At 35.7% G+C, this 13,438-nt stretch overlaps 2 protein-coding genes across 3 annotated transcripts; both read left to right on the top strand.

The window, feature by feature from the left end:
• Nucleotides 1–626: 626 nt before the first annotated feature.
• LOC114714897 (uncharacterized) lies at nt 627–5,064 on the top strand. Of its 2 annotated transcripts, none has more exons than XM_028899682.1 (6): nt 627–883; nt 1,587–2,029; nt 2,113–2,165; nt 2,459–2,496; nt 3,206–3,815; nt 4,520–5,064. In XM_028899682.1, the coding sequence occupies exons 1-6, from the start codon at nt 864–866 to the stop codon at nt 4,697–4,699; spliced, it is 1,344 nt and encodes a 447-aa protein (XP_028755515.1). In that variant the 5' UTR covers nt 627–863; the 3' UTR covers nt 4,700–5,064. The 2 variants fall into 2 exon arrangements, with proteins under 2 accessions (XP_028755515.1, XP_028755516.1); XM_028899683.1 differs by lacking the exon at nt 627–883 and having other exon boundaries at nt 1,767–1,831; nt 1,914–2,029.
• Nucleotides 5,065–7,367: 2,303 nt separating this feature from the next.
• On the top strand, nt 7,368–11,122 carry LOC114714899 (probable beta-1,3-galactosyltransferase 14). Its single transcript, XM_028899689.1, has 7 exons — nt 7,368–7,833; nt 8,612–8,764; nt 8,844–8,926; nt 9,034–9,133; nt 9,539–9,652; nt 10,254–10,396; nt 10,929–11,122. Exons 1-7 carry the CDS (start codon nt 7,469–7,471, stop codon nt 11,012–11,014), a joined length of 1,044 nt encoding a protein of 347 aa, XP_028755522.1. The 5' UTR covers nt 7,368–7,468; the 3' UTR covers nt 11,015–11,122.
• The last annotated feature ends 2,316 nt before the right edge of the window (nt 11,123–13,438 follow it).

Genomic DNA, 13,438 nt, shown 5'->3' with positions numbered 1-13,438 from the left:
TAATTTTTTGTTAAAAGAGGTGTCTATATTTATCTAATATATGAAGATGCTTTAAGTAAGATTGTCTTTGCCAAAAAGAGAAAATGCCTGTGTGCCTAAAGAAAAAAAATATAAAAGGTTAAAAAAGGGTAATGGGCTCCCTGCTCACCAATGTCTCGTTAAAACAGGATGCAACTGACAACTTCTGTCGGAGAAAATGATCAGTTATTAATTTTTTTTGGTGAAGTTACTCGTGATTTTCCCAACTAAATATGTTAGTATACTGGTGGTTGATTTTGTTGGGAAAAGGATAGAAAACAGAGGAGGGAAGGAGGCGATTGATTTTGCTCATCCAGAAAGAGAGAGGCGGTGAGTCTCTAAGCAGTAAAAGTATGTAAGATCGATTAAAACAGAAGAATATGAAATTTATCTTGATGGACCCTGTTTTCTGGGTAAACTCAGTGACGATAAATCATCTTAAAATTTTCACTCTCAACTCAGATCTTCAGGCTTCACTGAATCGAGATTGAGAATAGAACAATACTGCAAGAATGTTGCAGCCCCGCAGAACATACATAGCAAGATGAGGGTATTAAGGTCATTTTGTTTTATCGGTATTCCCCTCTCTTTTTGACTGAATTATCTTTGCATTCTCAGGCTACGAAAAAGTAAAACGAAAACGAAGTGAGAGAAAGGATGAAGGAAAGGGATTACTTCCCATTCATTAGGAAAATGTAGAATTATTGTAGTTGTAGATTAGGTGCCGTTTGAGAAGCAGACATCTGGGTTCAGCTTCACCTTCATTTGTTTTTTTTGGGGGCCTGAGCTTCAACTTCAGTTGCTAATTGCTTCTTCTCCAGTTTTCGGGGTCTCCTACTTTTCCAATGCTCTCCTTCAATTCATTGTAAGCTCATTCTCTGTCTCTGGTTTTGGCGCGCTCCGTTTTTTTCTGTGCTCGTGCTAACTCAATTAGTCTTTTTTGGTGTGCTTCTCATGTTTGAATTTGAATATTGAAGTAATAATAGTATTTTGGTGCGGTGAATTTAGTGACAGTATGTGCCTTAACGTTGTTTCATCTTCAAAAGTTCTCTTAGTTTCAAATGGATGATGTTAGGGTCGATTCAACTGTAGATGGTTGGTTTGAATGGTGAATTTGTCCTTTATTTCTCAGCGTCGTTTAGTTTTGTAGAGTGAAAGAAAGCAACGAACTTCACGATGTTTAGGTATAAAATACCTTGAAATTTGACCGTTTAATTTTTCAGCTTTGTGAAACAATATGTCGGGATTCTTATGGTTTGCTGACAGTTCATTATTCACCTGCTTTGTAGAAGAAGGAGGAAAAACAACATTCGTGCTTTTTGCCTCTTAATGTTCATGCATTTGTTTAAATGAGATTGGAGTTCTATCCTATGACCCTTAATTACTCCTCCACTATGACATTGTCTTGACATCACAAAGTCACAAACTGTGGAGGACTTGACTTGTACGAAATTTATTTGCTAGGGCATTAGTAGTTGATTATTTATCCAAATGCATGGAAATTGATGCATCAGATTGCCGTCTGTTGTGTGTATCACAATTTATCTAATGAAGAATTTATCCTATAGACCTATCAGAGGAATGTCTGCTTTACTTTCTCCCTTGAATCATATTTCAAACATTGATTCAAGGCCACTTTTGAGCAATGTGGTGGATTTCACTCATAATCCTCCAAGCCCACAGAAAGTGCATCATCAAATGTCTATTGCGAAGACTATAACTCCCAAATTAGATTTTATTTGTTCATGTCAAAGGGTTTGCCCTGTTGGGGAACTGGTTGTTGCTGCTGACAATGGAGAGGCGTCTGATGCTGGTGAGTACAATCAGTCAAAAGTCAGTGTTGATTCATCTGAAAAGACAATATTGAACAATGGGAACGGAGTTTTTGGTTGCAGCAACTCTGTAGAAACTCTGGATAGCAAAATGCTTAGGGAGAGAATTCGACGGACCAAAATAGGACTGGCCAACAAGGGCAAAGTGCCTTGGAACAAAGGAAGGAAACACACTGCAGGTAGTTAGAAATTACAAATGAATGAACATTGGTGCATATTTTGGTTGGTTAATTTTGAAACACTGGTATTACAAATAATGCAGAGACCAGGGAGCGAATCAAGCAAAGAACACTGGAGGCATTGAGAGACCCTAAGGTGATGTCATGTAAGAAATTTTTGCAGTTTTTGGAATATGCCCTCACTTATAGTTGTCGATAACATGACAAGCCTTATGAGTGCATGACAATTCTCTTAATTTTTTTTTATTCTTAAACACTAATGATTGTCATTTTGAAGTGTCACAGGACCTAAAGTAACAACTTTCACCCCAAACAAAACAGAAGAAAATAAAAGAAAATGCAGATATTTTTATGTCACCATCTAATTCCTTGCTTTTGATTCACCTAGTAAATGATATTCACTTTTTCCCTATCTTGACAAATTTTCAGGTTAGAAACAAGATGTCTGAACATCCTCGCACTCATAGGTAAACATGCCTGCTCTGCCATGCATCAAATCATCTGTCTGCTTGCCTGCTTAAAGAAGAAAATAATCCCATTCTGTAGAAAGGTTTGCGCTTTTCAATAGGAAAATAAAAGATAAAAACAAGTAGTTGTTTGGAAATGTGCTGAAATAACATAGCCAATAAGCTTGTAACATTGGCACTTCACTCTTTGTTCATTAAGTGGCTTAGAAAAGCCAATGCAACTAATTATAGTTCTCAGATTAACAGTCTATTCAGTATTTTGCAAAATGACTCTGGGCTTTTTGGTTATTGCCACTTGCCTGATTTGGAGTAACGTGTGAGCTCATTTTTCAAACAATGTGTACTTACCCTTTTAAGAATACATAGCGAGGATAGTAAATATAGCTTTTAATTTCTATCCTTGATACGACTGGATAATATCTTCTTAGTTCAAATCTAATTTGTGTTTGCAAACCTTATTAGTTGTTAGATTTTTGGAGCCCATTAAATACTCAACATTAAATTTTAATAAAGGAAAATTTATTCTAATATAATGTTTCTGCTTCATACTGATCTTTTAAATGTTCTCAGTGCACCTGATAGCTACTGGCATGATGTCTTAAGTCTCAAGTTAGCTAATGGAATTCTGCACTTACTGGTTTAGTATTTGAAATGGATCTTGGGTTGACCTTTCCGGCATTTTTCTCAATCTCTATCAATTTCTCTGCAGTGATCAAAGCAAGGCAAAAATAAGTTCTTCACTGAGACGTGTTTGGCAAAAGCGTTTGAAATCAAAGAGATTGAAGGAGCAGTTTTACCTTTCATGGGCAGAAAGCATAGCAAATGGGGCTCGGGAAGGAGGAATTGACCAAGAAGAGCTAGATTGGAATAGCTATGATAAGATAAAACAACAATTGGAGCGCCATCAGCTATTATGGGCTAAGCAAAAGGGAAAAGGAAAGCAGATCGCTGTTGCCAGAGCAAAGAAATTCATGGAGTTATGGGCTATAAGCATAGCCAAAGCAGCTAGAAGTGGAGGGAAAGGTGAGCGAGAATTAGACTGGGATAGCTATGAAAAGATAGAACAAGAAATGGCTGTGCACCATCAGCTTCAGCAATCTGCTGAAAAGGCGAAGGCGAAGGAAATGGCAAGGATAAGAGCTGATAGAGCAGCACAGATAAAAGCAATAAGAAAGGTGATGCTTATGCAAAAGAAAAGGGAGCACGAAGAGAGGGCCAAGGCCCCCTGGGATATTAAGACTCAACCACATGGAAGAGCAAAGGAAGTCAAAGGTGACTTAGAGGTTCCTCTGGATTTTAAATTTGCCTCAAAACTAAAGGTAAGGATTCAAATTTCCTCATTCATGGGCCATGTGCACACGCGCGCGCGCGCAACTTTGTAAAGCCAATTGAAAATAGGAATAACATGCTCATATATATATGGAAAAATGAACGTAGTCCTGGATTGTGTTGTTTATCTGTTGAATATTAGACTTCTTCCCGGTACAAAAATGAAAGGGGATTTTTGAAGGATAAAAGTTCTGTATGTTTGTGTAGGTTAAGAAAGGAGAAGTTCAGTAACTTGATTCCTACGTCATTTAGGAACTCTTAAGTCCTCAATTAACATTTACGAAATACAGAACTGTTATTCTATGATGGTTTGGCTATGAACAAGAGAGGAAAAGATCTGTGTAAGTGGGTATATGTCTCGTGAATATCCATGGGAGGATGTACTAGTTGAGATTTTCCAGTAAAATTATGGCGCAGCAAGTTCTTTTGAATGAACTAATGTGATGGTTGGTCGGAAAAAAGTTCCTTTAACCTTAACAACCACATCTAAAGAATTTTACCCAAGTATTAGCCTATAGATATTTGTCACAGTTGTCATTTTCCGGGTCTGGTATATAAGGCTCACAAGCGCCTATCAAATAGAGCTACCATGCATACATTCATTTTAACATACCCCTTGACCCCGTTGTTCTATGTTTGCAATGTGCCTCATTACCTACAGATTCTAATGATGCTGTGTGTGTCCTGTCTTTAGTTTCGCATAAGGGAGAACACTAGTGATCAAGGGGATGGGGAAGGAAAAGATTTGAATTCCATTTTTCCAAACTCTAAGAAATTGGATCTGGAGCTTATCAAGAAGGAAAAAATGCGGAAAGAAGTTTCGCTTGCAGATCAGATCCAAGCTGCTAGGAGCAGGAAGGGCAAAATTCATTAAGGGGTCTTCTCCATACTCTGATTATCCTGTTTAAGAGGTAAGATACGTGTTTTATTTTGTATTTTGGAGATGACAGTTAATTGTTGGTGAGCAAGGGTGCGGAGATTGCTAAGGCTTAACACTCATGGAAAGATTGTTTAATTTGCCTTTGCATAAGGAAGTTCACTGTTAAGGAGAGCGTTTTTAAAGTTTGAATTTGCTCAGTTTTGGCTCGGTCATTCTCAAAGGAAAATGGAGAGTTCAGTCCCCCCCCCCCTCCCATATTTATATTAAGATAGATTGAATGTTCTATTTGCTAGATATGCAATGAGATATGCGTGTAGATAAAATGCTATTTATTATAACAATTCAAGACTATTCTACAACTACAAGTCTACCGTCGCACTCATCTAGACTTGAAAATAGTCATCTCTCTCCCTCTCTCTCTCTCACACTCGCTCACACACACACACACACTGAGCTCCTGTGTGGAAGATCAAAATCAAAGTATCAAGACTCCATCCATATTTCATAGGTAAGCAACATTATTCAGTTATTCTGTTGTGCTTAATGGATCAATGTATAATTGCCCTGAGCAACTGTCCAACCAAGGGACTGGTTACAATAGCTAAAATTGGCTTCAGCCGAAAGAAAAGGTTCTTTTTTTTTTTAAAAAAAAAATGGTTCTATGTACAGTAAGTTATTTTAATTTTAATTAGTAAGTTATAATCTAATATTTGTGCCAACAGCTTGTAATTACGTTGCTGGCAAAAAAGGAAAAAGGTATCCCACATCCCTTGCATAGGGCAGGATATGGGTTCTATCTCCTATGCGGTATAAATGGGGTAAAAGGAAGGGTTGTAGGCAAAAAAACTAATATTTGTTTTTTTCCCAAAAAAAAAGAAAGAAAGAAAAGAAATTTGCCAACTGTACGATACTACTATCTTGATTGATTCCAAGGGCCCTAATATATATTTTTTTAAAAAAAAGATGATGATCCAAAATTTTTTGATGAGAAAAATTATGTTAGAAAAATGACAATTTATTTAGGAATGATAATATGATCCTTAGCTTTTTGTTATTTCTATTAGTTGAGTTGGTGAGATCAAGTTGGATGGCAAAGTAAGGTGTGTTAAATGAGTTACGTTCAAGCAGATAACCTTACCATTTGGTATAAATTTGTTGGATAAAACGATCTGCACTACATTTCCATGGATAAGGATGGATAGCGGCGAGCTTCAGTGACAATCTGGTTGAACTTGTTCGCATATGTTTGTTCTTTTCTGTTTCATTTGTTAAGCTGCCTCTCAGCCGATCCTCAACAGTAGCCCCAAAAAAAAAAAGTGTTATATATGTGGGAGGACAATTATATAGAATACGAAAGGAATTAGCCTCTCATGAATCAATATTCCAATTTTGCCAACAGAAATATTTATATTTAGTGCTCGACAAAAGTTTGAGCACAGAGATATGATTTAAACAGAAGAAGATTGGGAAGAGTCATTGAAAATCAAATCGCTTAACAAACTAATTACGACAACGGTCCAAAAGTCAGTGGTGGAGTTAAATCTTCATATATAATTACGAAAAGAGCAATATTTAGATAGAAAAGATGTTAATTCATAAGTAAATGGAATATTCATATGTAAACCAACATAGTTCAATAAAAAAGAGTTGATAAAACACACAAATAGACTTCTTTTTTTTTTTCACTCAAAGTGATGTCATTTGAAGATCAATAATGGAAGAATATATATTGACCAGGCTAAAACCTTTAGCTGAATTGATAAAAAAACTGGTTTGCTGGAGTAACCTGTCAAATCAGGCTGGGCTTTCATCTCATGGTCGAGATTAAATGGGGTATATAATACAAAGTGTTCATAAATTCTTGTGAGATAAAAATGCATCACACACATTATTGTTACACAAGATAAAGTCAAATATTTTACCACAAATTCTTGCGAGATGAAAATAGATCACGCATATTATTGCCAGCAGCTTCTTATCATATGATTCATCAAGTAAAGCCAACTATCTTACCATTTAAAAGTTCTAGACCTTATTTTATGCATCAAAACGTAAATAAGTCATCAACGCAAGGGCGGCACGTCATTTTCATATAATTTGTTGGTTGCATTTTTTTTTTGTAGGCACAAGTATTTTTCTGTTAAAGACAATTTTGTTCAAGGCACTGTCGGGCACAAAAGATGGATACCTCTCCCAGCAAAATTTGATTCATTACATTATAAGGGACTAGCTTTTTTCCCAATCTCTGTTGGTCATGATTTTTTTTTTTTTTTTGAGTAAAACATAGGTATCTTCTTATTAGAAATAATCCTATTCAAGACACTATCAGGTACTAAATGTAAGCACCTTTCCCAATGGAAATTCAAATCTTAGTTTATCATGTTATGAGAAACTAGTTCTTTCTACTAGACCCAATCCTGTTAATGGTCGTGAATTTATTTCTGTGAGATTCTAGACTAGATAAGATAAGATATTTGGTGAAGCCCAATCAGGCCTAAGAAAAATAGAAGTTCTCAGTTAGCTGATCAGTTGGCCCAGGATGAAAGAAGACCCGAGGCCCATTGTGGCTAACTGTCAATAACGGATATTGGAACTTTCTAGTTCATTAATTCCTTAATGGAGATTCTTTCTTCATCTCTCTCGTTCAGTACAGCAGCGTCACTTCACATGTCCCATGAATCAAATCCCAAACTCTCACCGCTCACTCATCCTCATTTCCCCTTCATAGGGCCTGGTCTTCTTGTTCTGGGGTTTCTATGAGTCATGTCTTCCTCCCCCAAGTCCTTCCACGGCCGTACACCTCCATTGTCGTCTCGTAGATCCGCGCTCCTTCTCATCTCCTCCCTTTTGATTGCCGTCTCAGGTTTTGTTTTTGGAATTACCGCCTTTTTAAGGCCGATTCAGGGGTATAAATGCTTGAATAGTCACCCCAGATCGATTCGAGTAACTTGGGAACACAGTGGTGGAGGTGGTGACGGCGCCGGTGGTGATGGCAATGGGAATGGCGGGCCCGGAAGTAGGCATAAAGTTATGGGATTTGTGGGTATTCAGACTGGGTTTGGATCTGCGGGTAGGCGTCAAGCATTGAGGAAGACTTGGATGCCTCCGGATCGGCAAGGGCTCGAACGGTATGCTATAGATCTTTCATTGCGTTGGAAGTTCATTTTTCCTGTTACATTCGGATCTCACCATAATAAACTCCACTTAACCTTGGGCTTTTAAAGAAAAATGAATGATTTGAGAATCTGACTGAAACAACTTTTTTTTTTTTTCAATTATATTTTTTAAGGCTTTGGAAAATGCTGTTGGCTGCATATTAAATGAAAATTTCGCTCGTTCAATGTTCTATTCTGTATTATATGAGCTAATATAGACTCTATTCAGCATCTAGATGTAGTATCACGCAGTGCGTCTATGGCATATGAAGTGCATTTGTTTTCTGTTGGAGAATTGGACATAATGAGAGAATCTGGATTCAAAAATGGTGTAAATTTGCAGAAAGCCTCAAGTCGCATCGGCTGACAAAAGTAAATGTCCAAGTTTATTCTAAATCCGTTAGTGAATCTTATTACTGAACCACTAATACGCATCGGCTGACAACTTGTCCCCTTTCTTTTTCATTTGGGGGAGGAGGGATTGAATTTGATATGATAATAGTGTAATTCAAGGAAATTTCACCCCCGCAGCTGCATGTGCTGTTTTTGCTTTTATAGGCTAGTTGTTGGTTTAGATGTTCTGATGGAATCTGGGCTTGAAAATCTGTCAATTAGTGTTTTTGTCCTCAGTGTAGCTTGCTTATCTGAACATTTCAACTTACAAAGGGCACTGTTCACTTTTTTTTTCCTTTGAAATAGGAAGTTGAATCACTTAGTTGACACAGATTTACTAACAGCCTATTGCTTGCAGTTTGGAGGAAGCTACTGGCTTAGCTTTCAGGTTTATCATTGGGAGAACAAATGACAAATCGAAGATGTCAGAACTACAGAGGGAAGTTGCAGAACATGATGACTTTATTCAATTGGATTTTGAAGAGGAGTACAGCAAGCTTCCATACAAAACGTTAGTATTAATAATATTTGGATGAATGTCTTTTATGCCTGTAGGATGTTGCTAAGTTGCGTATTCTATTTTTTTACAGCTTAGCTTTCTTCAAAGCTGCCTATGCACTTTTTGAAGCTGATTTCTATGTCAAAGCTGATGATGATATATATTTAAGGCCAGGTGATTAGATTTTATAAGGCTCATCTTCGATGCATCTAAGAACTTTCTTTGAGGTGTGGCCCGTTTCCCTAATCAACATGTTTTGTTCATTTTCAATTTATTGACAGATCGCCTTTCGTTACTAATTGCAAAAGAGCGAAACCACCCTCAGACTTACATCGGATGCATGAAAAAGGGTCCTGTTATCAATGACCCAAAGCTCAAATGGTTAGTTCTGTTTGGGTTGTCTTTAATATGCCTTTATGTTCTAAAGATGTTTCTAATTCACCCTTTTTTGCATGTAATTGCGCCTGTCATGACATGGGATAAGTGTATTGAACTTCCATTGTAGCTTGAGGATCCTCATTACCTGGAAAGAAGCATGGATTACAAATACTCATAATTAGTACTGAAGAGATTTAAAACTTCTGGTCATAAACTTACTTCTACATGCATCATATATCAGCTGCACTGTTATCCTGGTCATAACCTTTTATGAAGAACTATAGAAACTTTTAAAGCATCGTAGTTTACCAACTGTGCTGTATAGCCCGTTCGCTACACTGACATTAAAGGTTTCAATCATAAACAGCACTTGGCTAAAAGAGTTATTTTATTGACAAAATCTTGCAGGTATGAGCCTCTATCTTATTTGCTTGGAACTGAGTACTTTCTTCATTCCTATGGACCTATATATGCACTTTCTGCTGATGTTGTTGCTAGTTTGGTTGCCCTAAAGAATGACAGGTAAGTTTAAAACCGTCTCCACAACTTAGTTTTTTAGCCATTTTACCTACTTGAATATTATTATAATTCATAAAATATGAGTTGTCAATTATAGTATACTTGTTTAGCTAATTTACTGTAGGAAGTGACAGTTGATGCTCTCATGATTCTTAGGATTCAGGCATGCGAACTTTTGTAATTTTTGTTCTGAATCACCATGTTTACAATCTCTGATTGGTATGTCCTCAATCATTTCTATATCTGCCATCAACTATTGTCAAGTTAATATCCATAACGTATTGATTGGAAGAGATGACGGTTCTTGGTCCTTAATTAATTATAGTTTGAGTTTGTGAAGAGGGTTAAGTTTACAATTGCTTCAGTATTTTTCTCCTCAGATCAATGTCGTCATTCCATAATTGGTAGAAAATTTATTGCCTTTTTTTTTTCATGATATTCAATTTAATATTCTAAAGAACAGTTTTCTGAGGTCTCTCAATCTTTTATTTTCTTCCTCTTAATACTAAGGGCTGAGGTTGTTGCAGACATTAAGCAGTACCTTCCCCCTTATTGATATTATCTTGAGGTTAATCAGTCTCCCTTTTTCTAATCTAAATCACAGTTTCCGGATGTTCAGCAATGAGGATGTTACTATTGGAGCTTGGATGCTCGCAATGAACGTGAAGCATGAAAATAATAAGGAGCTGTGTGCGTCAGACTGTACGCCCACATTCATTGCTGTGTTGGATATTCCAAAGTGTTCAGGTTGGTTTTTCGCCTCCCACAAAAATGTTATATAATCTGGTCGAAGGAGTTTGTATTGTAGAGTTTGTTTTCTTGGCTATTGTTTCTGATTTCTTTACCTTGAAAAACAAATCTTTCTTGAGAGTTTCCTGTGAGCTAGAAAGCATGGTTGGTAGGATCAGACAAAGACATGAGTCAAGAACAGACATGGACACCGTAATATAACAAAATTTGAAGTGTTCATGCTTAAAATTTCTTGACACGTCACAAGAAACAGATACGGACACAAAAATATGACAAAATTAGGCTTGGTAAATTTTATATTATGCGTAACACAATTCGTAGCTGCTAGGGAAAATGGGTCTGTGTGTATTCTTATAATGATCTGGCATGACTTCGAGACTTGAAATATGTGATTTTAAATGTAGATTAATTCTATGTTTGAGATCGTTTTATCCGCCGTATTTAGTGATTTCGTGTTGAGACCTGTAGTGAAAACCAAAGGAAAAGAAAATTCTTATTATCTAGGTATGGTTTGTCTGTTTCCCTGTAGGGCTTTGTAATCCAGAACAGAAAATGTTGGAACTCCATCAGAAGGAGAGCTGCTCAAAGAGCCCAACTTTGGTATCTGATGAGTAGTATCTGTACCATTTACTTACGAGATAGGAGCCCAGGTCTGCTACCATGATCATTATTTTCCGTCCATTGATCCTTCTCCCTCTTTTATTTCTTTTTTTTTGTTTGTAAAATTCATTTTTCTTCCTGCCGTTGAAGGAAGACTGTTGATGTATTCTATTTCAATTTTTCTTGTCTCTGGCATATCCTTTTCCCCTTATTTTTGGAGGGGAAATGGTTGATACAGTAGATAGGAGTTCTAAAGGGAAGATTTTTTTTTTTTTTGGCTGAGCATAGAAAACAGATAGACTGACAAATGACTTGATCGGCCATTTGAATATAATGCTTTTTTCAGACACACACGCACACACTACGGTATTTGATTTGTGACATTCTTTCAAAGAGATGAAGCATATTGGCCCTTGGTTCCAAACAAAGAGGTTGTGGACTTAGTCGATGCTTTGATTGTATTTGAGGGTTTGTTGGATGCTAAATTTCTCCACTTTCTTGAATGGCTGAGGACCCACCAATGAGTACTTTTCATTTCTTTTTCCTCTTTTTCCCGCCCTTTTTAATTGAAAATGGATGTCGTTTACGTGAAGCCTGTAATCTGCAAAGGCGGAAGGCAGACAATGATGCCTAAGAAAAACTAAATGTGGGCCCATTTTGGCCCATGTATAATGCGAAATCCAAGAAATTACATGGTACGTATTACTATTTTATTTTAATTTTGTTACCATGATTAATTATGTTATTAACAACTTCATAATTTATTATAAATTTATAGTTTCCTATGTTGATGATGTTAATGATTAGTGATTCCATAACGAGGAGTGTAACCTGAGAGTGGTTCCCAAGAATATTTAAAAGCCAGGGCCACTGTCAATAATGGACCCATTATTTCTTGGCCCATTCTCCAATTTCTGGAAGCCTTTCCAGCAATCACGTGACAGAGGGGTCCACGACTTTCAGGTGGTTTGATTATCCAAAATACACTTTTCAACGTAAGTTGAGATAAAATTATTTTCATACTTATTTTATAAACTGTAAAATTACTTTAAAATTATGATTTAGTTTTTTACCCAAACACTCTCTTAATCAAAATTTAAATAAGATCATCATTCCAAAAAATAGCACAAAAATAAGTGTGAGTCAATATATATATTAAGAACTTAGTGGGCAAAAAAAAAACGGACAATTAATTATAAAAAAATGTATGCACATCAAACTTTTTTGTGACTCTTTACTTAATCATATAAGATCTAATTTCATACACTCGCAATGATCCTTGTAGTGGCAAATCATCCAAGGTTCATTTGAAATGATCTATAAATGGCTTTTTAATTGTGATTTATAAAATAGGGGTGAGTATGTGAGAGAAGTTTTGTCTCGATTTACATAAAACATACTTATAGGCATTTAAATAAATAAATCCAACCCTAACGAGCACCTAATCTTTAATATCATGAACTAATCCCAATTCAAACCAAATTGTGATGAGAAATTTTATAACATGATAGTTTTCTTATACACACAGTCTCAAGCTTTAAGTTATATGCAGACAAACTCTTTAAACTTAAAGTCATTTGTACATAAATAACGAACAAAAGTTATCTGTACAAATAGAAAGTTATAGAGTTTTAGTATAAAATTTCAAAGGCTGAGAAGGTTATTTATACATGGCATAAAGCATGGGGAAGTCTTGGTTAATTTAGCATACTATTCCTCCTATTCTGAATATAAAACCTATTTTATAATGTAAATTACACTATAAAATAAGTATTATATTTAGGACCAGAGGAATATATTCTTTTTTAATCTTTGTTTTCCACATAAAAAAAAACTAGGGCATATTTCGAAAAAATGATATCAGTTTTGGAATAATTTTAAATTGTATGAAAGAGTGTGTGTGTGTGTGTGTGTGAAATTGAAAGTGCTAAGAGAAAATGATAAACCTGGAAATAAGACATTTGTGAATGTTACTTGTCATCCTTTGCATCTTATTTCCTTTCATAAAAATGCTTCAAATAAGAGACATCACCTTTGTCCTTTTTCATCCAATTCAGGCATAGTCGAAGTCTAAATAATGCTGCTTTTGAGTGATATTTTTTAAAAAATAATATATACTCAAATACAAAACGCGATTAATATAAAATATCCATAGATTTACTCATAATTGTTTGATTGAGTAGAAAAACTTAATTTTTTAAACAATATTAAGGATTTAGATATTGCGTATAAAAAGTAATATTGGGGAAAACCACTCTCAATTAAATTTGTTTATAGTTAAATGTAATTTTTAGTACTCAATATTAATTAAATAATCGTATAAACATATGCAAGAAGTCAAACGATGATGAGGATTTACAAGTGTAAAAAGTCAAAATTTATTACTTCAAATCACACTCCCCTCAAATGTGATATTTAGGTAATCTCTTTTTCGTTTTC

Source organism: Neltuma alba, unplaced genomic scaffold (assembly GCF_004799145.2).
Source record: "Neltuma alba isolate B1F8T4 unplaced genomic scaffold, ASM479914v2 tig00011549_pilon, whole genome shotgun sequence".
Lineage (NCBI taxonomy): Eukaryota > Viridiplantae > Streptophyta > Magnoliopsida > Fabales > Fabaceae > Neltuma > Neltuma alba.
This window is presented reverse-complemented; position numbering and strand designations above follow the sequence as displayed.

Bases quoted from the DNA above. Each gene is read 5' to 3' on its own strand.
- LOC114714897 (XM_028899682.1), top strand. From the start codon at position 864: ATGCTCTCCTTCAATTCATT. The intron at 2,166-2,458 runs GTGATGTCATGT...ACAAATTTTCAG, and splicing joins AGGCATTGAGAGACCCTAAG to GTTAGAAACAAGATGTCTGA. The intron at 2,497-3,205 runs GTAAACATGCCT...ATTTCTCTGCAG, and splicing joins GAACATCCTCGCACTCATAG to TGATCAAAGCAAGGCAAAAA.
- LOC114714899 (XM_028899689.1), top strand. From the start codon at position 7,469: ATGTCTTCCTCCCCCAAGTCCTTCCACGGCCGTACACCTCCATTGTCG. The intron at 8,765-8,843 runs GTTAGTATTAAT...ATTTTTTTACAG, and splicing joins AGCAAGCTTCCATACAAAAC to CTTAGCTTTCTTCAAAGCTG. The intron at 10,397-10,928 runs GTTGGTTTTTCG...GTTTCCCTGTAG, and splicing joins GGATATTCCAAAGTGTTCAG to GGCTTTGTAATCCAGAACAG.